General features: G+C 47.0%; 1 protein-coding gene across 1 annotated transcript; it reads left to right on the forward strand.

The window, feature by feature from the left end:
* The first annotated feature begins 280 nt into the window (after positions 1-280).
* Positions 281-18,374, forward strand: NLRP8 (NLR family pyrin domain containing 8). The gene is made up of 10 exons (XM_045849524.1): positions 281-644; positions 3,235-3,309; positions 6,679-8,275; positions 8,824-8,994; positions 10,227-10,394; positions 11,244-11,396; positions 13,610-13,780; positions 14,759-14,929; positions 16,750-16,920; positions 18,245-18,374. The coding sequence occupies exons 1-10, from the start codon at positions 281-283 to the stop codon at positions 18,372-18,374; spliced, it is 3,171 nt and encodes a 1,056-aa protein (XP_045705480.1).
* Positions 18,375-22,217: the final 3,843 nt, after the last annotated feature.

Consider the following 22,217-nt stretch of genomic DNA (forward strand, 5'->3'; position numbering starts at 1 on the left):
GAGAACTACAAAGCAGATTTGAGTCTCAATACTGAGCCCAAATGCTGGATGGGCCACCAAGCTTTTCCACAGGAAAGAGAATCTTTGAGCTCAGGAGGTGAAGAGAGTCCCAGATACATGCCAGGATCCCCAAAATATGGATTAAGTAAATCTGTCCTCTTGGGTAGTGTTTTCATTTTTTTTTTTATAATTTCATGTCTCCACAGGTCTTGTCCATTCTGTCTTCTGATTGGTCATTTTTTTTATCAGTGGTGCCTGAGGTTCTTGGACTTGAGTGAAGATGAGTGTGAATGTGGATTCTGGTTCCACCACCACCACCACTTCAACTTCCTCTTCATCTTTTATCTCATCCTTAATATCCTCGTCCTTCTCCTCCTCCCCTTTGAAAGATGGGGTCATGCTATACATGCTCTACCTAAGCAAAGAGGAGCTACAAAGGTTCAAGCAACTTTTAGTGAATGAGAACCCCATACCCAGTTCTGTCCAGATCACCTGGGACCAAGTAAAGACAGCCACCTGGGGGGAGGTGATTCATCTCTTGATGGAGTACTTCCCTGGACGACTAGCTTGGGATGTGACCCATGACATCTTTGCCAAGATGAACCAGATGCTACTATGTCTTCGAGTACAGAGGGAACTACAAGGTGAGTGGTCATCTGGGACACTAAGCAGGATGGGCTTGGGTGCCGAAGAACTGAAGGCTTTGCTGGCCACCCGTACTGGCCACTTGAACAAGAGAGCAAGTAGTGGAGTGAGATGATGACCCTGATCCCAAAAGGCAAAGACTATCCTATTCGCATATTTAAAAATACTTAACCTGATACCGCTTATATGAGATGAACACAGACAAAGACATGGAGCGGTTGGAAGTAAAATGGTAAGAAAACACGCTGTGATGAAATCACTAAACAGAAGAAAGCTGGTGTAGTTACAGTGAGGTCGGCAGCCTGATGTTTAAGGCAAGCAAATTAAAGATTAAAAAGGGCCATTTCAGCCCTGGCTGGTGTTGCTCAGTGGATTGAGTGCCTGCCTGTGAACCAAAGGGTTGCCAGTTAGATTCCCAGTCAGGTCACATGCCTGGGTTGCCTGCCTTATTCCCAGTAGGGGGTTCTCAAGAGGCAACCACACATGGATCTTTCTCTCCCTCTCTTTCTCCCTCCCTAGCCTCCTCTCTAAAAATAAAAGAAACTCTTAAAAAAAAAGGGCCATTTCATAATGATAAAGGGGTTCAATTCCACAAGAGGGATTGAAATTGCAAATTTCTCTATCAATAACACATCTTCAAAGACACACGCACAAAAAAAAAAACAATAGACAGACCCATAAGTAGGGCATGAGACATTAACACATGTCTTCCAATACCTGACATTACAAGTTCTCAAATACTGATAAGAATGGAGAAACATGAACCACACAATTCACAAACCTACACAGCAGGTGGCGAGGTCCCTTATCTGTCTCATTGGCCACTGTCATCCCAGAACCTGGCTCGGTACCTAGCATGTCATAGGTACACTGCTGTTGAAGGAAGAGACAATCAAGAGGGATCTGCTTTTGACAAGGTGCCCCAGGCAGTCCTCCTGGATGAAGTGATGCTAAGGTTGGGATCTAACCAACGAGGAAGCAGCTAGACACGTGAGAAAGAGGGAGTATGGATGGAAAACAGAATCGGAAACCAGGAACCCCTTACTCCCAAGACATCGGTGTTGATTAGACCCTGCGGGGAAATGGGAAGAAGGTAACATACATGCAAATAGATGTATATGGATGCATATGCGTGTATTTTATATGTTTCTCTACATTGTCGATCTTGAGAACTTGCAGATTCTCCTGCTCACTAAAAATTTATTTGTAAGCTCAAATCCATATGCAAGGTGCTGTCCAAATCACTCACAGACATGCGCAGAGTGGTGAGAAATTTGCACAGGCACATTACCAGCTGAACAAGGTGTCACTCTGTCTTCTTGCTTCATCTCCCTTCCTGGAAACAAGTGTCCAGCCCACAGTCTGTTGGGTGCCGTGTGTGTGTGTGTGTGTGTGTGTGTGTGTGTATGTACACTTCTTGGTGGTGGTATCACTGTTGCACATGACCCCCAAGTGTAGTGGTGAAGTGCTAGCTAGTGTCCTGATCTCAGGGGGGCTGTGATGTGCCCCATGGAGAAAATACATGTGTGAGGGAAGCTCTGTTCAGACTTCAGTCATCGTGCTGTTGGTCTTGCATCCAAAGTGAATGAATCTACAGTATACATTGATTAAGGTATCTTTTTTTTACTTTGGAATTATACACTTTAAAATGTATTTTTTTAGAGGGAGCAGGGAAGGAAGGGAGGAAGAGAGGGAGAGAAACATCGGTCAGTTGCCCTGGTTGGGGACTGGACCTGCAACATGGGAATGTGCCCTGACTGGGAATCAAACCAGTGACCTTTCGGTTTTCAGGATGATGCCCAACCAAATGAGCCACACCAGTCAGAGCAAATAAGGTATCTTTAGACGAAAACACACATACAAGTATAAGTGAGGCCATATGGCATTTGTTTCTCTCTGTTTGACTTATGTCACTGAGCATGATACCTTCTAGGTCCATCCACGTTGTTACAAATGGTAAGATTCCATTCTCTTTATGGCCAGGTAGTATTCCATTGACTGTCAATGGTAATTAAAACATCTTAAAAGTAAAATAAACCACCAAAAAGACAGAAAACACATATAGACCAAGCTTATGTGTTAAAGGGTTTTTAGAAATATTGCAACCAAAGGCTATAGGACTCAAACCCTGTGTTTGCCTTGGAACAATGGGTCCATGTTGGTTAATTCAGTGCTAACCATGATTTTACAGAACATAACGATGATGAATAACAAGAATCAATGGCCATTATGTACAATGTTATATACATATAAATGCACACATAGATTTGTACACATACATACACAGATGTGGACATCCACGTAGATATTAAAGCATGCCTGTATTTTACACATATATACATGTATGAGGGTCTGTCTGTATTTCAACCCTAGCGTCTGGCTGGGAGATAAACGTATATGGCATTGAACACCTTCCTCAGTCCATCATGAAATAGTACCATTTCCTCACTCTCTGATGCCACAATGAGGTCTAGCTAATTTTCTTCTCCCAGAACTAAGGAGTGAGATATTTGAGTGGTGTGGCCACGGCTATCCCATCTGTCAATCTTCTCACTCCCATGGGACAGCTTCATTCTTGGTCTGTTCCAGATATACTACCAAACTTGAAGCCAGAGGATTTGAACTCCAGAGGAACACAAATGAACATGGAGGCAGGAGAATCTGGTAAGTGTCGGGGTCGTGAGAAACCCTCCAGGAGAATGGGCTATGGGCTGGGAAGAGAAACTCGATTCCTCAGGCAAGGGGGATTGTAAATGAATTTGGTGTCTCTCTCGTGAAGCAGAACATAAGAACAAAGAGTAGTTGTGGACTCATCTAATTAGGAGGCCCAGCCACCCCACCTGTAGGGGCAGATGTAGGGGCTCAGACTACATCCTGGTGACCTTGTTTCTCTTGTCCTAGCTCCCTCCCTTCTCATGGATTTAGTCCTGAGTGGCCTCTCCCCCTGTACAGTGACTCCCTGTGCCCCGAGCTGCTCTAGGCACAGGTGGTACCCTCTTAGTAACACTAGCAGAAATAAGAGTGTCCCCAGACAGACTCTGCTGAATGAAGTGAGGGCAGGAGCTCATCCATGGAGCAGGTCATGAAATGCTCTGGTCGGCTGAGATTGGCCAGCATGTGTGTGAGACAGCTAAGTGGTAGGACCAGCCCCCCACCCAGTGTTGCAGACCAAGAGCAGGAAGGGATTCTCCAGAGAAAAATCAGGGCCAGAATAGGAATAGTGAGTAGGTGGACAAATACAGTGGATATCTTTTTTCATATATATATAAAGATTTTATCTCTTTATTTTTAGAGGGAGGGGAAAGGAGAGAAAAAGAGCGGGAGAGAAACATTGATGTGTGGTTGCCTCTTGCACACCCCCTACTGAGGACTTGGCCTGCATCCCAGACATGTGCTTTGACTGGGAATCAAACTGGAGATCTTTTGGTTCACAGGCCGGTGCTCAATTCACTGAGCCACATCAGCCAGGGCTATTTTTGCTTTTGCTTTTTGGAAAAAATAATAATTGATTTATTTTGAAGACTTGATGATTTATTTATACAGTGTTTCTCCTTTTCCTCTATATTTCCAGTCAACTTTTTTTTAACGGCTAAATTTTTTTAATTTAAAATATTTTATTTTTTCCATTATAGTTGACACTCAATATTATATTAGCTTCAGGTGTGCAGCATAGTGATTAGACATTTATGTAACTTACAAAGTGATCCCTGATATTTCCAGTACCCACCTCATACCATCCATAGTCATTATGGTATTACTGACCGTATTCCCTGTGCTGTACTTTACATCCCTGTGACTCTTTTTATAACTGGAAATCTGTGCTTCTTAATCCCTTCACCTTTTTCACCCATTCTCCCTTCCACTTCCATCTGGTAACTGTCAGTCTGTTCTCTGTGTTTATGAACCTGTTTCAGGTTTTCTTTTTCGTTGTTCATTTATACTGCTCTTTAGATGCCACATATAAGTGAAATTGTATGGTATTTGTCTTTCTCTGACCGACTTATTTCACTGAACACAATACCCTCCAGGCCCATCCATGCTGTTATAAATGGTAAGCTTTTCATTCTTTTTTAGGGCTGAGTAATATTCCATTGTATATATGTTCCCATATCTTCTTTATCCACTTGTCTATGGATGGGCCCTTGGGTTGCTTCCCTATCTTGGCTATTGTAAATAACACTGCAATGAACATATAGATACATAGATCTTTTCTAATTAGTGTTTTAAGTTTCTTCAGGTAAATGCCCAGACTTGGGATCACTGGGTAGTTCTACTTTTAATTTTTTGAGAAATTTTTCCATGGCAGCATTACTTCCTTACTTTCTTACTATCCTTACTTCCCCCACCCCTTCTAACCTGGACTGTCAAAAGTAGGATTGTAGATAATATCCAAGTTATGTTAGCTGAAACTAGCCTTCCAACTGGGCTGCCAAAGGGAAACATTTTAATCTGTCATGGGAACACACAGAGCAGGATGCAAATGGTCAGTTCTAGCATTAGCCTAGTTCAATTTCACTCACTTAACAAATCCTGGAGAATTTCTGGTTTTATATTTTATTTATTTATTTATTTATTTTAGAGAGGGGAAGGGAGAGAGAGAGAGAAAGAAACATCAATGTGTGGTTGCCTCTCATGTGCCCCCTAGTGGGGACCCAGCCCACAACCCAGGCATATGCACTGACCGGGTATCAAACAGGCGACCCTTTGGTTTTCAGGTTGGCACTCAATCCACTGAGCTACACCAGCCAGGGCTATTTTGATTTTTCCTAATCCTCACTCAAGGATATATGTTCATTGATTTGAAAGAGAGAGAGAGAGAAACATCAATGTGAGAAACACCAATCTGTTGCCTATCACATGTGCCCCAACCAAAGATCAAACCTGCAAACCAGGTATGTGCCCTGACTGTTGATGGAACCTGCAAACTTCTGGTGCATAGGAAGACCCTCCAAACAACAGAGCCGCCCGGCTAGGGCAAGAGCTGCCAGTTTTAACACTGTGAGCTCAGCCAGGGCCATACATCCCATTTCAATATTAGAGATGGCAAAGAGATTCTGTGACTGGCATCAAGTCATGAAGCTAATGGCTTAGTAGTTCTCAGACATCTTGTCAGCAGCTTCCTGCCCATTTGAGGGGATATAGTTGGAGCCAGGCACCATTTCTCTTTCGTGAAGCATGCAGCTGAGGGCACAGCAGAGAGAGAAAGAGAATTGCAGGTTGAGATGGAGGTGTGTGACCAATCCTATCTGTCTCTCATCAGCCTTCTCATGTGCTAACAGATAAAAAGTGCCCAGCCCCATGGGAAATACTTTTCTTCAGCTTTTCTTGACATTGGGATGACTGTCCTAGGCCATGAGATGTAAGCAGACTTTGCCTGAGGGTCAAAGTAGACAGGAGCTCTTAGCAGGTCCCGTCTCCCCATTATTCCTACCCTGAATGGAAATGACATAAAGCTGAAATGGCAATCTTCTATCTGTAAGTCAAGACATGTGGAGAATGGGCCAAAAGAGTCGTGGCTCCAGTTGGCCCTGAAGCTGTGGACCCAACATACCAATGTCAACAGCTTGACACCCTCCTACCCTCATATCTCATGTCAAAAGCAGTCCTTGGTTGGTTTAGGTTGACTTTGAGTTGACTTTTCTGGGACTCGTAGTTCCTAACTGAGTCCCATTCTCCAGAAAAGTGTTCCATTTAGGTGAGTGTATAGTGGGGCTTGCTGGCAAACTTAAGGCTGGTTTTCTTTTTTTTTTTAATTTTTAACTTTTCTTTATTGTTTTTAGATAGATGGAGGGAGGGAGAGAGAGAGAGAGAGAGAGAGAGAGAGAGAGAGAGAGATCAATTTGTTGCTCCACTTATCTACACATTCATCAGTTGATTTTTATATGTGCCCTGACTGGGAATTGAACCCACAATCTTGGTGTAGCTGGATGATGCTCTAACCAGCTGAGCTACCCAGCCAGGGCTAAGGCTCAGTTAGTTCCTACAATTAACCCTGATGATGTCACGTGTATTTCTCCCATCTCACTAACCTAGATGAAATACAGAACTACCGACTGCGTGTGAAGTGTCAGTATTCCCCGGTGGGGAACAGGACCATGTGGCCTGGGAACCAAGTGGACTTCCTCTACCAAGACATAATCACACACCAGAAGCTCTTATCATGTCTGTTTCTTCCCAGGAGGCCTCAAGGTCAACAGCCCAAGACGGTTGTCCTGCTGGGAGTCGCTGGGGTGGGAAAAACAACCCTGGCCCACCAGGTGATGTTGAAGTGGGCAGGAAACACATTCTACTGCCACAAGTTCTGGTATGCTTTCTACCTCCACTGCTGTGATGTGGCCCAGAACAAGGAGCAGAGTCTGTGTGAGCTGCTGTCATGCCAGTGGTCGGGGTCTCAGGCTCTCCTGTCCAAGATGATGTCTAAGCCAGAGAGACTACTGCTCATCCTGGATGGCTTTGAGGACCTGACGTTGACCCTCACAGATCGCCCAGAGGACCTGAGTAAGGACTGGAGTCAGAAGCTGCCAGCATCTGTCCTCCTGGCCAGTCTGCTGAGCAGAAGGATGCTCCCCAAAGCCACGCTGCTGATCCTACTGAGGCTATCCTCCTGCAGGGTCGCTATGTCATTTCTAAAGTCTCCCTTTGTCATGACACTCATAGGGTTCAATGAGGTAGAAAAAAAACAGTATCTCAGAAGATATTTCAGGAACAAGAGGCAGGCGGAAGAAGCCTTGTGTTTTATCATGAGAAACCCCATCCTCTTCCCTATGTGCCGTGTTCCTGTGATCTGCTGGCTGGTTTGTTCCCGTCTGAAAGAGCAGATGGAGAGAGGTGCCAATCTCGCCCATGTGTTCCCAAACGCCACCGCCGTCTTTGCCTGCTACCTGTCTAGCGTGTTTCCCAACCTGGCTGGAAGCCTTCCCAGTGACCCTCACCAGGAACTGTTGGTAGGTCTGTGTAACCTGGCAGCTGATGGGATGTGGAACAAGCGGTGGGTGTTTGGTAAAAAGGACCTTGAGCAGGCCAAGCTGGACACGATGGCCATGGCTGCTCTCCTCAAGGTGAACATTCTTCGAAGGGTTGCCAGTGGTGAGGACCACTACACCTTTGCCCTCCTGACCTTCCAGGAATTTTTTGCAGCCTTGTTGTACGTCCTCTGCTTCCCACAAAGCCTCCCCGGTTTCCAGATGCTGGACCAGGCTCACATGAAACTCCTGGTAGAAAACTCAGGGAGCAAGAGAAACCACCTTGCCAACATGGCAATATTCCTGTTCGGCCTCTTCAATAAGACCTGTGCCCTGGCAGTGGAGCGGTCCTTTGGATGCAAGCTGTCTTTGGGGAATAAGGAGTTACTGAAAATGGCAGGCCTGCAGCAGGGGTGTGGCCTGCCCACTGTGCCCCATGGGGCCCCGCACCTGTTCTACTGTCTGTATGAGACCCAGGAGCAGGCGTTTCTGAGTCAGATCCTACACGAGTGCCATAAAGTGACCTTGAGCATCAAGAACAATAAGGACTTGCAGGTGTCCGCCTTCTGCCTCAAGCACTGTGAACATTTGCAGGAGATGGAACTGACCATTGCCCTGACTGTCGCCAAGGCAAGCAGCCTCCACCCCTGTGCATTTCCTTCCACTGGGTGAGTGATCTAGCCTCTCCCTGACAGTCTGCCTTATCTGAGACCTTGCCAAACTATCCCAGGCATCTAGGGTTAGGGTTAGGGCTAGGGGAAGCCATGCATCTTCCCAGGAAGATACAGGTGTCCTTACCTGAGGCTAGGAATCTTCCTGGGAAGATACAGGTGTCCTTACCTAAACCCATGCATCTTCCTGGGAAAATCCAGATATCCTTACCTGAATCCAGAAATCTTCCTGGGAAAATACAGGTGTCCTTAGCTGAGTCCAGGAACCTTCCTGGGAAAATACAGGTGTCTTTACCTGAGACCAGGAATCTTCCTGGGAAAATACAGGCATCCTTACCTGAGACTAGGAACCTTCCTGGAATAGAATGAGAAATCATGGAATGGCTTCTCTGGGCATTTTTTAATGAAGGGAGTCTTAACCAGAGTCATCAGGGATCTGTTCTCATCACCAGGGTAGGGGCTGCTGGCCCTGGTTTTACTGGCTGGTTTTCCCCAGTTTACTCTCCAAACCATGCATCCTTTCCAATCCTCTCCATTCCTCACAGACTAGAAGGCAAAAATCAGCCTTTTCAGTGGTGGCGAGACCTCTGCTCCGTGTTCAAGACACATGAGGATTTGGAGACCCTGGCTCTGACGGATAGTATTCTGGAGCCCAACACAGTGAGGGTCCTTTCAGCAGCGCTGAAGCACCCCCATTGTAAACTGCGGAAACTGATGTGAGTCCCAAACTCATGCCGGCCGACTGTGTCGTCTGTCTGTGTAGTTCACAGTGTTAATACTCTCTAGCTTCCTTCATACTGTCCCAAAGGGCACACAGGAAGTTTAGTTAACATTCATCACCTCACAGTGACCAAAAAAGAAAAAAAAAGTTTCTGCCCTGGCCAGGTGGCTCAGTTGGTTGGAGCATCATCCTGTATACCTAAAGGTTGTGGGTTCGACCCCCAGTTGGCACATACCTGGGTTGTGGTTCATTCAATCCCTGGTTGAGGCACATACAAGAGGCAACTGACCTAGGTTTTTCTTTCTCTCTCTCTCTCATCAATTTTTTAAAAATGTTTCTTGTAACAAGAAGATTCTACTCTCTGAGCTACTTTCCGATATGCCACCAAGCAGTGTTTACTAAAGTCACCAGGCTTCACATTATCCTCAGGCCCCGTTTATCTTATGAATGGAAGTTGGTACCTGTTGACAATCTTCACCCAGTTCCCCAGCTCCCCCGCCTTCGATAACCAGAAACCTCACCTCTTTTTCTATGAGTTTTGCTTTTCTTTAGATTCCACTTATAAGTGAGATTATTTTTTGCAAAGAGGGCATACAGAGAGCCCTTAGGTATGTAAAAAGAGGCTCACCATCACTAATCATCAGACATACACAAATTAAAACCATAATGAGATTTCACACCTGTCAGAATGGCTACCATCTGTAAATCCACAAACAAGTGCTGGGGAGGATGTGAAGAAAAGAGGAAAGAGGAACCCTCATGCACTGTTGGTGGGAAAGCAGACTGGTGCGGCCACCGTGGAAAAAACACCGATAGGTTGCAGGTTAGCGTTAGGGTTATGATGATTTGTATTGTATACTCCAAAGTTGCTATAGAATGGAAATTATGTGGCATGATGGAGGTCTTAGCTAACGCTACAGTGGCATTATCTATACATTGCAGTATATAAATGTATCAAACCAATGCATCACACACCTTAAATGTATACATTGTTATATGTTGATGATATTTCAGTAAAGCTGGAGGAAGAAAAGAACTACATAGCCACTTGATGGCTGGTGATGGTTTCACAGGTGCAAGCACATGCCCCAGCTGCTCGAATTGGGTACATTAAATAAAGGACACATGCATTTTGGGGTATATCCGTTATACCTGGATAATGTAGTTTAAAAAGAACTAACCAGCTGGTGATATCCTACTATAACTGGACACCGCTTATCCTTCCAGTCTTAGGCACATACATTGCTCCCTGATGACTGAAGATTTAATCCTCGTTTTGATGGAGAACCAGTGTCTGAGCTACCTGGAGATCCGAGGCACGGCATTGCAGGAGGAGGCCATGGGAGCTCTCTGCATGGCCTTGAAATACCATCAGTGTTTTTTGCAGTGTCTGAGGTAAGACTCCAGCCCAGACTGAGAGAGAACACCTGGCACCCAGGTGGTCTTTTCCCCCAGGTGGGGGTCCCATGGTCAGTCTGCAGGTAGTGTTTTTTCTTAGCCTTGCAAGCTGTCTTTATTTTTTAATTTGTCAATTACCATTGACATGTGATAGTATTTTATATTAATATAGGTCATCTTTCTCTTAATCCATTTCACTCTCCTTTTAAAAAATGTTTTTTATTTACTGATCATAGAGAGAAGGAGAGGAAGGGGGAGAGAGAGAGAGAGAGAGAGAGAGAGAGGGCTAGAAACATCGATTTGTTGTTCCACTTGTTGATGCATTCATTGGTTGCTTCTTGTATGTGCCCAACCAAGGATTGAACCTGCAACCTTGGTGTATTAGCTTGATGCTATAACCCACTGAGCTACCTGGCCAGGGTTCTTTTTTTTTTCCTAGGCATACCACAAAGTCATTTAATGTAGATATACATTTTTACATGACCCCCATGATCAAGTTCATGAACACATCCAGCACCTCACATATTTCCCCCTTTTTGCATGTGGCGAGGACACAAGAACTATTCTCTCAGCAAATTTCTCATAGACGATATTGTTTACTGTTGTCACTGCGCTGCCACTGAATGTCAAGGGCTGAAACGAGCCGGTTATGGGACGGTCAGCAACAGCCCCCCTAGTGTGTGTCCTTTTGCTGCTCTAATTTGTGACTCTGCTGAAGCTGATGCCCGCATCCCAGCTGGGGAAGGTGCAGAGGTCCCGGAGAGTCACCAGGGAGAGGTGTATGTGGCTCTGGAGGCACTGTTTTTCCCAGGGACTAAGCTCCAGGGTCTTTGTGCCATCCCCCAGGTTGGAAGATTGCCCCATCAGCCGTAAAAGTTTGCGTAGCCTTGCCAGGAGTCTCCGAGCTAACTTCTGCCTGAAGACACTGATGCTGGGCAATGGCTCCCTAGACGACGCGGGGGCCTATTACCTGTCCGTGACCCAACTGGAGAGACTGTCGTAAGTCCTTTTCTGGGTGTTGTGACTGCTGCTGGTTTGTTGGGAAGGACTCGTGCTTCTGGGACAAAGGCAGGGACAGGGGGCATGTGTGTTTCAAGGAGCGAACTTGGGTCTGGTGATCGAAATAGTTAGAGAGATGGGTCAGTGGAGTGTTGAGCAGAGAGAGAGAGAATGTGTACATAAAAGCACATAGTCACACCTGATACCTAGAATGTAATTCTAATGGTCCAGGTGCATCCATTCTCCGCGTTATGGACTAGACCCTCCCTCACTGTGTGCATCAATCACCGCCCGCCCCCACAATCGCCACCCCGACGATCACTGTCTTCAGTTGGGTCGATGCAGCTCCTTACATTTGGGTGAACATGGTACTACCCAACATGCGTCCCTGAACAGAGCACAGTGTGGCTCTGCATGGCTTTGCACTTCACTTATGTGGCCTCATCCCCTGGGTATTCTCTTTCCGATCACCCGTGCTAGTGTCCATCTGTGTTCAGTTGTGCCTGTGGCCCATTCCTCATTGCTGCTCAGTGATAACATTTATACAAATGTGCGACACTGCAGGTGTCTGTCCTGTGTGCAGTGGAGCTGTGGGCTGCTCACACTCAATCACACACTCACACACTCACAATCACATATGCAACACACACCCACTCATAATGGCACACTCACACTCTCACTCACACAATCGCACACTTACACTCACAATCACATGCTCACACACAGTCACACTTGTGCGTGCACAACCACACACTCACAATCACATACAGAGTCACACACCCACTCACACTCATACCGACACAATCACACACTTTCACACAACCACACACTTACAATCACATGCTCACACAATCACACACAATCACATGTGTACACTTGCACATTCATAATCACACACTCACACCCATCCCAACATGTCAATATTCTTGTTTCTGTTTCTGCCAACTTGTTGGGCAGAAAATGATATCACATTGTTTTTATTATTTTATTTTTTAAAATATTTCTTACTGATTTTAGAGAAAGGAAAAAACTTTGATTTGTTGTTCCACTTATTCAGGCATTCATTGGTTGATTCTTTTTTTCTTCTTTTCTTCTTTTTTTCTTTTTTTAATGTTGTTCAATTACAGTTGTCTCCATTTCCCCCACCACCATTCCTCCCCAGCCCAGCCCATTGGTTGTATGTGCCCCGACTAGGAATGGAACCCACAACCTGCATATCAGGACGATGCTCTGACCAACTGAGCTACCTGGCCAGGGCTTTATTTTTTTTTAATATCACAATATTTTTGTGTATTTTGAATTACTACTTTAGTATAGGTTACTAAAAGTAGAATTATATGATCAGGAGGTAGACATTTTATTTTATTTTTAACTTTTTGGGTGCCACTGGTCAATGAAATTTTACAGGTTTCAGGTACATGACCTGCACCTCAGCTGTACACTGAGCTATGTGTTCATCACCTCAAGTCAAGCCTCCTGCCATCATCCCCTAGCCCCCATCCCCTCCTCCACTTCCCCCAGATATCAAATGCACATCTCTTTCCTGACTCATAAAAAATGTTTCACGACCCTACTATCCATCTTAGACTCTCTAATATGAATGCCTGTGAATACCTACTCATATCTCCAATGCATCTCTTTTCTTTATTTCTTTCTTTTTTTTTTTTTACATAGTGGGATGACATCTCTTCCTGGACCATGTCTGTATCTGACACCCATCCCTCCATCGCTGACCTCCGTCTCTTCCCTCTTGAGTGCATGGTATCACAGTTTCCCTGATTCACAGTCCCTGCAATCTGCAGTTCTCACATCCTCCTGTCCTCTCCCTAAAACCTTGGAGCCCTCAGAGCTGGTCCCAGAGGTACCATGAGGCTTTTGCATTTAGAAGGAAATCCCCACTGAAATTTCCATCACTGAGTAGGAGACAGAAAACCCAGTCATGACCCTGGCTGGGTAGCTCAGTGGGTTAGAGCGTTGTCTGGACATGCCAAGGTTGTGAGTTTGATCCCCGGTCACGGCACATACAAGAAGTAACCAATGAATACAGGAATATATGGAACAACAAATTGATGTTTCTCTCTCTTTCTCTCTCCCTCCCTCTCTCTCTAAAATAATCAATACATAAAGAATTTAAATATATATATATTTTTTTTTCAAAACCCAATCACAGGTGGGCAGGAGTTGCCTCCCATCTGCATGTCTCTGTCCCACAGGTTGGAGAACTGTGACCCCACACTCTTCCACTACAACAGTCTCATCTGTCCCCTCGAGAACAGCCAGAGACTGACCCATCTGAGCTTGGCTGGGAACCCCATGAAGGAGGAAAGGGCCCAGGAGCTTTGGGATGCCTTACAACACACCAAGTGTCCCCTCCGGAGGCTGGTGTAAGTCCCCAACTGTTCTCTTGTCAGTCATGGGGATGTGAAGTCCACCACAGGGAAGGGAGTCAGTAATACTGTAATAACTGTGTATGGAGCCAGGTGGGTACTTGGCTTACCAGGGGAATCACTCCATATGTTATATAAATGTCTGATCAGTAGGGGGTACCCCTGAAACTCACCTAATGTTGAATGTTAACTGTCAATGAACAAAGATATTATGCCCTGGCTGGGTGGCTCAGTTGGTTAGAGCATCATCCTGGACACCAAAAGGTTACGGGTTCAATAACTGGTCTATACCTAGGTTGCAGGTTTGATGCTCGGTTGGGGCGCGTTACTAGAGGCAACTAATCAATGTTTCTCTCTCACATTGATGTTCCCCTCCCTCACTCCCTTCCTCCCTCTCTCTTTCTCTCTCTTTCTCTCCCTCTCCCCCTCTCTCCCTGCCTCCTCTCTCTCTCAAATCAATGAGCATATCCTCAAGTGAGGATTTTTTTTAAAAAAAGAAGCAAAGTACTGATAAGGGCTACAATGTGCATAAACCTTAAAAATATTTTGGCCCATGAGAAAAGCCAGACATGAATCCCCATAACATATGGCTCCATTTATATCAATTGTCCAGAAGAGGCAAATCTGCCACACTGGAATGAACACAGAGGTGCAGCTAGCTCTTCCAGATCCCAACTTTAATCCTTTTGTTTAAATCCCCAGGAAACAGATGAGCGGATGCTGGAGCCAGGGTGGGGTGCGGTGAGATTGGGGGGAGAAATTGAGAATGATGAAAATACTCCAACATTGTAAATGTTGTACAACTCTGCGAATGTCCTAAAAATCAATGTTCATGCACCTTACATGGGTGAATTGTATAGTGTGTTGATGATATCTCGATAAAGCTGTCATACCCCCCCTCCCCCCCAAAAAAAGGCAAGAGGTCAGCTCTAAGAATGTGCTGGTTGGTTTTTCCCTTACGTGTTTTCTTCACAGCCTAAGAAATTGCACCCTGACCTCTGGCTGCTGTTGGAATATGGTCTATGCTCTTGTTCAGAACAAAACCCTGAGAAGTCTGGACCTTGGTTTTAACAGCCTGAGGGACGCTGGGGTAATTCTACTCTGTAAGGCCCTGATGAACTCTGACTCTGGACTACAGGTTCTTGAGTGAGTGACCCCTGTTTCCTTCAGGGTGGAGGGAGCAGGACAAGGATGGTACAACTCTCTCAGGATAGAATCTGGAGGAGTCTTAGTGCATTTGGGGGTTTTCTCCTTCACTGGGTTGGAGGGCTGGGGAGCTGCAGAGCACTGGTTCTCAAAGTGTGGTCCTCAGATGGGAAAACAGCATCTGGGACGTTGTTAGAAATGCAAACTTCTTGCCATATCTGTCTTTCTGGGTCTGGTCGTTTCACTGAGTGTAATCTCCTCAGGGTCCCTCCACACTGTCCCAAATGGCAGAACCTCTTTCTTACGGCCAAATAATATTCCATTGTGTGTAAATACCCTTTTCTTTTTTTAAAGAGTTCTTCAATTTCTCGACTGTAGTTGCCATTTCATATTACTTTATTGTAGTGTCAGGAGTACAGCATAGTAGGTAGACATTTGTATAATTTATAAAGTGCTCCCCCGGTATTTCCAGTAACCATCATGCACAGTTATTGCACTATTGTTGATGATATTCCCTACACTATACTTTTCAACTTACTGACTGCTCTGTAACTACCAATCTGTGCTTCTCAATCTGTTCCCCTTTATACCCAGTCCCCCACACTTCTCCTGTCTGGCAATCTTCAATCTATTTTCTCTGCCTACGATTCTGTTTCTGGTTTGTGTATTTGTGTATGTTGTTCATTAGATCCCATACACGTAAGTGAAATCATCTGGCATTTGTCTTTCTCTGACAGATGTATCTCAGCACCATACCCTCCCGTCTATCCATGCTGTTGTGAACTGTAAGACCCCACTGGTTTTATGGCTGAGTCATATTCCATTCTATACATGTACCCCAACTTCTTTATCCACCTAATGCCAATGTTTTATTGTCCCCAAATAAGCCTGTTTTGCTGGAGAAATATGTGGCTGTCTATTCTTTAAGGTGAACAGAATATATTTCTTTGGTTTCCTGCCTCCTTCTCCCTAGCCATGTCCCTACCCCGATCAGCCATGACTTCCAGGATGCCACAGAGAGTGTAACATTCTCCCCTCTTGCCATCAAAGCCCTGGGCAGTGCCCAGCACATAGGGGATGCCGAATAAGTACTTTCTAGCCCTGGCTGGTGTGGCTCAGTGGATTGAGCACAGGCCTGTGAACCAAGGGGTCACCGGTTTGATTCCCATTCAGGGCACATGCCTGGGTAGTGGGCCAAGTCCCCAGTAGGGGATGCACAAGAGGCAACCACACATAGATGTTTCTCTTCCTCTCTTTCCCTTCCTCTCTCCCCTTCCCCTCTCTCTAAAAAAATAAACTCTTTTAATAAATAAATATTTTCTAAATGAGTTGTTACACTCAATGTTTATTATTGACACTATTACAGATGTCCCCATTTCCCCCTCTTTGCCCACCTCCACCCAGCCCCTGCCCCTTGTCCCTCTGGCCATCACCACGCTGCTGTCCATATCTATGAACCATATGTGCTCTCTGGCTAATCCCTTCACCTTCTTTCATCTAGTCCCACCTCCCCAGCCCCTCAGCTGTCAGTCTGCTCCATGTGTCCATGCCTCTGGTTCTATTTTGTCCCTTCGTTTATTTTGCTCGTGAGTTTTCACCTTTTTTTGAAGGAGATACATGGTTCCTACTGTCTCAGAGTTCAGGGCTGCATGGCTCCCTCTGAATGATCACCACAAACAGACAACAAACCAGCACCTGGCAGGTACTGAAATCGCATTTCCCACCAGAGTGTGGTTTCTAGGCTGTGAGGCGTGTGGTTTCTGGCTCAGCTCCTGGAGGTGGGGCCAGGTAATTTTTCCTGCCATCTGTCTGTCTCACAGGCTGGAGGCCTGCCAGCTCACCTCCTGTTGCTGCCTGGCTCTGAATTTGGTCCTCCTGGTCCACCAACATCTGCGGTATCTGGACTTGAGTGGGAACTACTTTGGGCTCAGAGGTTTACAGCTCTTCTGTGAGACCTTTCAGGAGAAGGCGTTGAACACGAAGGTTGTTCTGTAAGTCTGGACAAGGTCCTAGACCTAAGATGCCATTGCAGGCACTGCTACTGTTCTCCTCTCATTTCCTGGGGATTTATACTCTTCTTTCTGTGGCTGGTCGAACCCCAACTCTCACCTGGATGTCATGGAGAATGTTACCTGGATTCTCCTATCTGATATATTTCTTTTTCATCCGAAAGTGTACCTGCTCTGCTCTCAGTTGGTTGTAGGATCATCCCATAATCAGAAAGGTTTTGGGTTCGATTCCCAGTCAGGGCACCTGCCTGACTTTCAGGTTCTGTCCCGGTTGGGGCACCGAAAGGCAACCGATCGATGTCTCTCTCCCTCTCTCTCCCTCCCTTCCCCTCTGTCTAAAATCAATAAGCATGTCCTTGGGTGAGAATTAAAACAAAAACAAAATAAAACAAAAAAACAAAACAAAAACATGCCCTGGCTGGTATGGCTCAGTGGATTGAGTGCCAAGAGGGGGTGTTTGAGAGGCAACTGATGGGTGTTTCCCTTGCACATCTATGTTTCTCTCCCACTCTTTCTCCGTCCCTTCCCCTCTCTCTATAAACACATAAAATAAAAAATAAAAACAAGGTTAAACAAAGGAAAGTGCCCTTATAAGAGACTTAGCACAGAACCTGACCCCATGACACCCTCAGTCAGCAGTGCATCTGGGTCAAGGTCACAACTACACCTGTTGTATCTGCTAGTTGTGGCTCTGTAACAGATTGCCGCAACACTTAGCAATGGTAGACCGCACACACTCCTTTTCTTACAAAGTTTCCAAGGGCCCGAGACACAGGTGGGGTTTTACTGGTTGGTCCTAGCTCCTGGTGTCCCAAGCCAGCTCAGTTACAATGTTCACTGCAGTTTGCTGGGGACTGAAGGTCACCCACGTGGCTGCTGGCAGAAGGCCCCATGAACTCTTCATAAAGGGGTTCCTGATGTTGCTGCTGGCTTCCTCTGGAATGAGAGAGCTTGGCGGAGGGGGGTGGGGGGGAATCCCAAAATAGAGCCAGAGTCTTTACTGCTTCATCTTGAAGGAGAACATGACATCACTTCTGCCCTGTCTGGGGGTCAGTGAGAGAGGGGGCCCCACAAGAGTGTGTATAGAAGGGGAAGGGTCACTGGGTGGGGGGGACGTCTGGGGGGCTGCCCACCCCACCTCATAAGGGGTGGAACTGAGGCACTCGGACTCCATCCTGAGCTCCTGAGAGCGTCCCCACGGGTCTCAGGACAGAGCCGAGGGGTCTCCTGGGGGGTACATTTCCATCCTAGAGATTCTGCCCACTTTTCCAGGATGGAAAAGAATCCATTTTTTTGTGCTTCGCAGGGAGCAGAAACAGAGTTCTGGAGTGGACATGATGGCCCGGCTGGAGGGCCCCAAAGTGGACGAGGCCATCCTGAAGGTCGTACAGGACTGGCACACTGAGGGCTCTCATGGGGCAGCACCGACGAATTGACCCCAGGGACCCGCCACCACACCCCCGTACCTTTTTTCCCTGATGACTCCTGGGAAATCGGACGCATGTTCTGTGGACCTTCTGAGTCTGAAGTGGCTCAGTTCGTTCTGGGAAATGGTGTGGGGCATGCCCCTCAAACAGCTCCCTGGGAGGGGTGGAGGGTCTGGGGTTAGAAATTTCTGCCTCACCTAATAAAGCAGCGGGAGAATTTAATTAAAAATGTACATGAATAAAGTTTGAAAACTTTTTGAATGTCATTTATTCACCAGTAGACTCAGACATCAGTTCTTAGAAAAGAGAATGTTTTCTGACCTGGCTGGGTGGCTCACTTGGTAGGAGCATCATTGGGTACACCACAAAAAGTTGTAGGTCCGATTCCTGGTCAGGGCACATACCTAGGTTGCAAGTTCAATCCCATGTCAGATCACCATATGGGAGACAACCAATCAATGTTTCTCTCTCCCTCGCTTCCTCTCTCTCTCTCTCTAAAATCAATAAACATATACGCAGGTGAGGATTCAAAAAGGAGGACATTTCCAAGGAAGACAATATAGTGTCCAGGAGGGCATAGCTCCCCCGTGTTTAGTTCTTACATCTAGAGTAATAAGAACATTGGGCCCTGGCTGGTGTGGCTCAGTGGATTGAGCACCAGCCTGAGAACCAAAGGGTCACCAGTTTGATCCCCAGTCAGGGCACATGCCTGGGTTGTGGGCCAGGTCCCAGTAGTGGGTGCACAAGAGGCAACAACACACTGATGTTTCTCTCCCTCTCTTTCTCCCCACTTCCCCACTAAAAATGAATAAATAAAAATCAAATATTGAATGTGAGAGGTGGGGGTGGGTAGGGCAGGGGAGAGTAATGGGGGGGTGGGGAATGGGGACTACTGTGTAATTGAACAATAAAAAATGAAAAGAAAAATAAAAAGAAAAATACAAATGAGGTCAATCCATGAATACTGTAAAACCAATCAGAGCGAATTGTTTCGGCTCGCAGCAGGCTGAACCGACCCCAGACTGGATTTAGAGAGCAGGGACCAGCCTTCTTAGTCTTCTTAAGGAGGGGACTTTGAGAAGCTGCAGGAATGAATGCCCAGGGGAGGGACTCCACATCTCCCGGCCGACCCCAAACTTTCTCCTGTCAGAGATGTCCAGTCTGACTGGACATGATTAAAGGAGTTAGGCCAGCATTTGCAACTCAGTGAAGGAGAAAGCAATCGCAGGATTTCCTTCCCATTGGAAATCCCATTGAATGGGATTTCCTTCCCATTTCCTTCCCAAAGAAACTCATTGAAAGAGTCATCTTTTCTACACGAAGTAACAATCGGGTGTTACGTGAGTTTCTCAACTCTCTAATGGGGTTTTTGTTGCAAAAGAGGAGAGGAGGTCCTCAACCCCACTCCATTCTTTGTTGTTGTTTTCCTTTATTTATTTTTCTCCTGAGGATATGTTTGTTAATTTTTGAGAGAGAGAGAGAAACAGCAATCAGTTGCCTCCCGAGGGAACTCACAACCTAATTTTGGTGCACGGGATGGAAAACCAAGCAACTGAGCCACCCGGCCAAGGCCTTTTCCCTCTTTTAAAATTTATTTTTATTTTTCAATTACAGTTGACATTCCATATTGTTTTATAACAGCTTCAGGTGACACCCCCACCCCACCCCATTCTTAAGAGGCAGACAAAAAGCAGGCCCCCGCAAAGGCAAGCCCTGTCACGGATTTGCTCTGGCTCCTGCAGAGCCCCGAGTGGAGAAGCTGGAACAACGGAGGGCCCCAGTGAAACGCCCCCTCCCCCGGGAATGAGCAGCTCCCTCTCTGGGGCCCGCGCACTCAGACGTGGGCCCTGCAGAGCCAGGCACCTGCCCACTGACATGCTCCCCCAAACGGCCCAGAAGACACCCCCTTTCCTAAAGCAGTAAGAGAGCAAGCCTTGGGGAGACCAGGGCAGAGAGCCGGGCAGTGCGCCCCGATCTTGGTGGCACGCAGTGTTACACAGGAGACCTTTAAAAGTGCCCCCAGCCCCAGGCATCCTGACGACTGGAAGCGGGTGGGGCTTAAACTCCGGTATTAGAAATGTTCCCCCAGTTGAGTCTAACCTGCCGTGGCATTGGGGAAGTATTGGTAGGAGATAGCATTACATTTCACAATACATAAGTGTATCAAATTAAGCTTCAACCCACACAGCATTGCCAATTCTCAATTAAGCCAAGGAATAAAAAATTAAAGTAAAGTAAAGTAAAGTAAAATAAAATAGCCCTGGCTGGTGTGGCTCAGTGGATTGAGCTCCGGCCTGTGAACCAAGGGTCGCTGGTTTGATTCCCAGCCAGAGCACCTGCCTGGGTTGCAGACCAGGTCCCCAATAGGGAGCGCTCCAGAGACAACCACACATTGATGTTTCTCTCCCTCTCTTTCTCTTTCCCTTCCCCCTCTCTAAAAATAAATAAAATCTGTTTTTTAAAGATAAAGCAAGATGAGATAAGATAAAATAAGATTTTGGGAGATAACCAGTAATGGGGAGACTGGAGGCTCAAGACAGCTGGTGTTTCTGCGCCCCAAGGCAGACACATTCAGCATGTTGGAGAATATTTATTAGACAACAAACAGAAATGCCCACTAGGAGTTGACGGGGAGCCCAGGTAAGAGAGTTTTATGGAGAAAGTCGAGGGAACAAACCACATCCTTAGAGAGCGGTCAATAAGTGACCGCAGGTGAAACCCGCGGACAGCCAGCTGCAGGCTGTGCTCACTGCGAGGCCCGGGGCACAGGGGCGCCACGCGCGGGGTGCGCAGATGTCCCAGGCAGCTGCCCCTCATCCGCCTGCGCCTGGTCCTTCGGAGGGAGGCAGCCAATGGAGAGCGACGACGTCACCACCCGGGATTCCCCAAAAACTATGCGCGCGTGGTTGCTCCTTGGGATCTGACCCTGGAGGTGAGGCGTGGAGTCAGGTGCGTATTGTCTCTGTTACTGATTCAAACCCGAGCCGCAGTCGGTGCCCCTTCCTCTCCGAAGTCCAGGGGCCAAAGACACCCTTTGAACGGTTGGCATGTCCCGTCTCCCAAACAAAACACGCCTGTGTGGCGTGTTTTAGGTACGCGCCTCACCCCTTGCAGTCCCTGCGTCTACAGCAGAGGACAGAGCTGGGGGCGGGGCGGGGGGGGCGGGGCGTGACTCACAAGGTCAAGGTCAGCGAGTATCTGGTCCTCGGTCTTCGTTCTGTGGGAGCCCAGGGGCGTTCCTGCGTTACTTGTGCTCCCCCGCGGACGGTGGCTCGCAGTCCCCCATCCTGAGGGTGCCGTTTGTGAAGGGCGGGGACCGAGTCGCAGACCAACGGCACGGCTTTGCCTGGGGCGGCCAGGGTGGAGCCCGGCTTCCCCGCCAAGCCCTGGGAAGCCAAGCCCTGGAAAGGGAGCGGCTTCTGGGGGTCACGAAACACCTGTGAGGTCCCAGGGGAGGCAGAGGGCGGAGAAAGGATGGAGACAAAGCGAAGCTTGGGCGAGTCGCGTAGGCTCCGAAAATAACCTTCACCCCCCCCCTCCGAATTGCACCCCCGCCCTCCCGCTAATCCTTCCACCTCACCCCACTCACCTGTGTCTGTTGGGTGTGATTGACTGGCGTCCCCTCTCTGGGAGGTATTGGAAGAGGTACAGCTTTTCATCAGCTGCGCCTTGAAAATGCTTTTCATAGAAATACTCGGAGCTATTCCCTGAGCCAGAACTTTTTGACTCTGTGGAGGGAGGACGGTCAACTGCAGACACTGAGATTATCTGCAGAAAGTGTGAGGGTCGCACTGCCCACCTGCTGAGGAGGGGCTTAGACAAGAGAAGGCACGCGTCGATTTCTGTTTCTTG

The sequence above is a fragment of the Phyllostomus hastatus genome, unplaced genomic scaffold (assembly GCF_019186645.2).
Source record: "Phyllostomus hastatus isolate PE091 unplaced genomic scaffold, TTU_PhHast_1.1 phas_contig_133, whole genome shotgun sequence".
NCBI classification, from domain to species: Eukaryota; Metazoa; Chordata; class Mammalia; order Chiroptera; family Phyllostomidae; genus Phyllostomus; species Phyllostomus hastatus.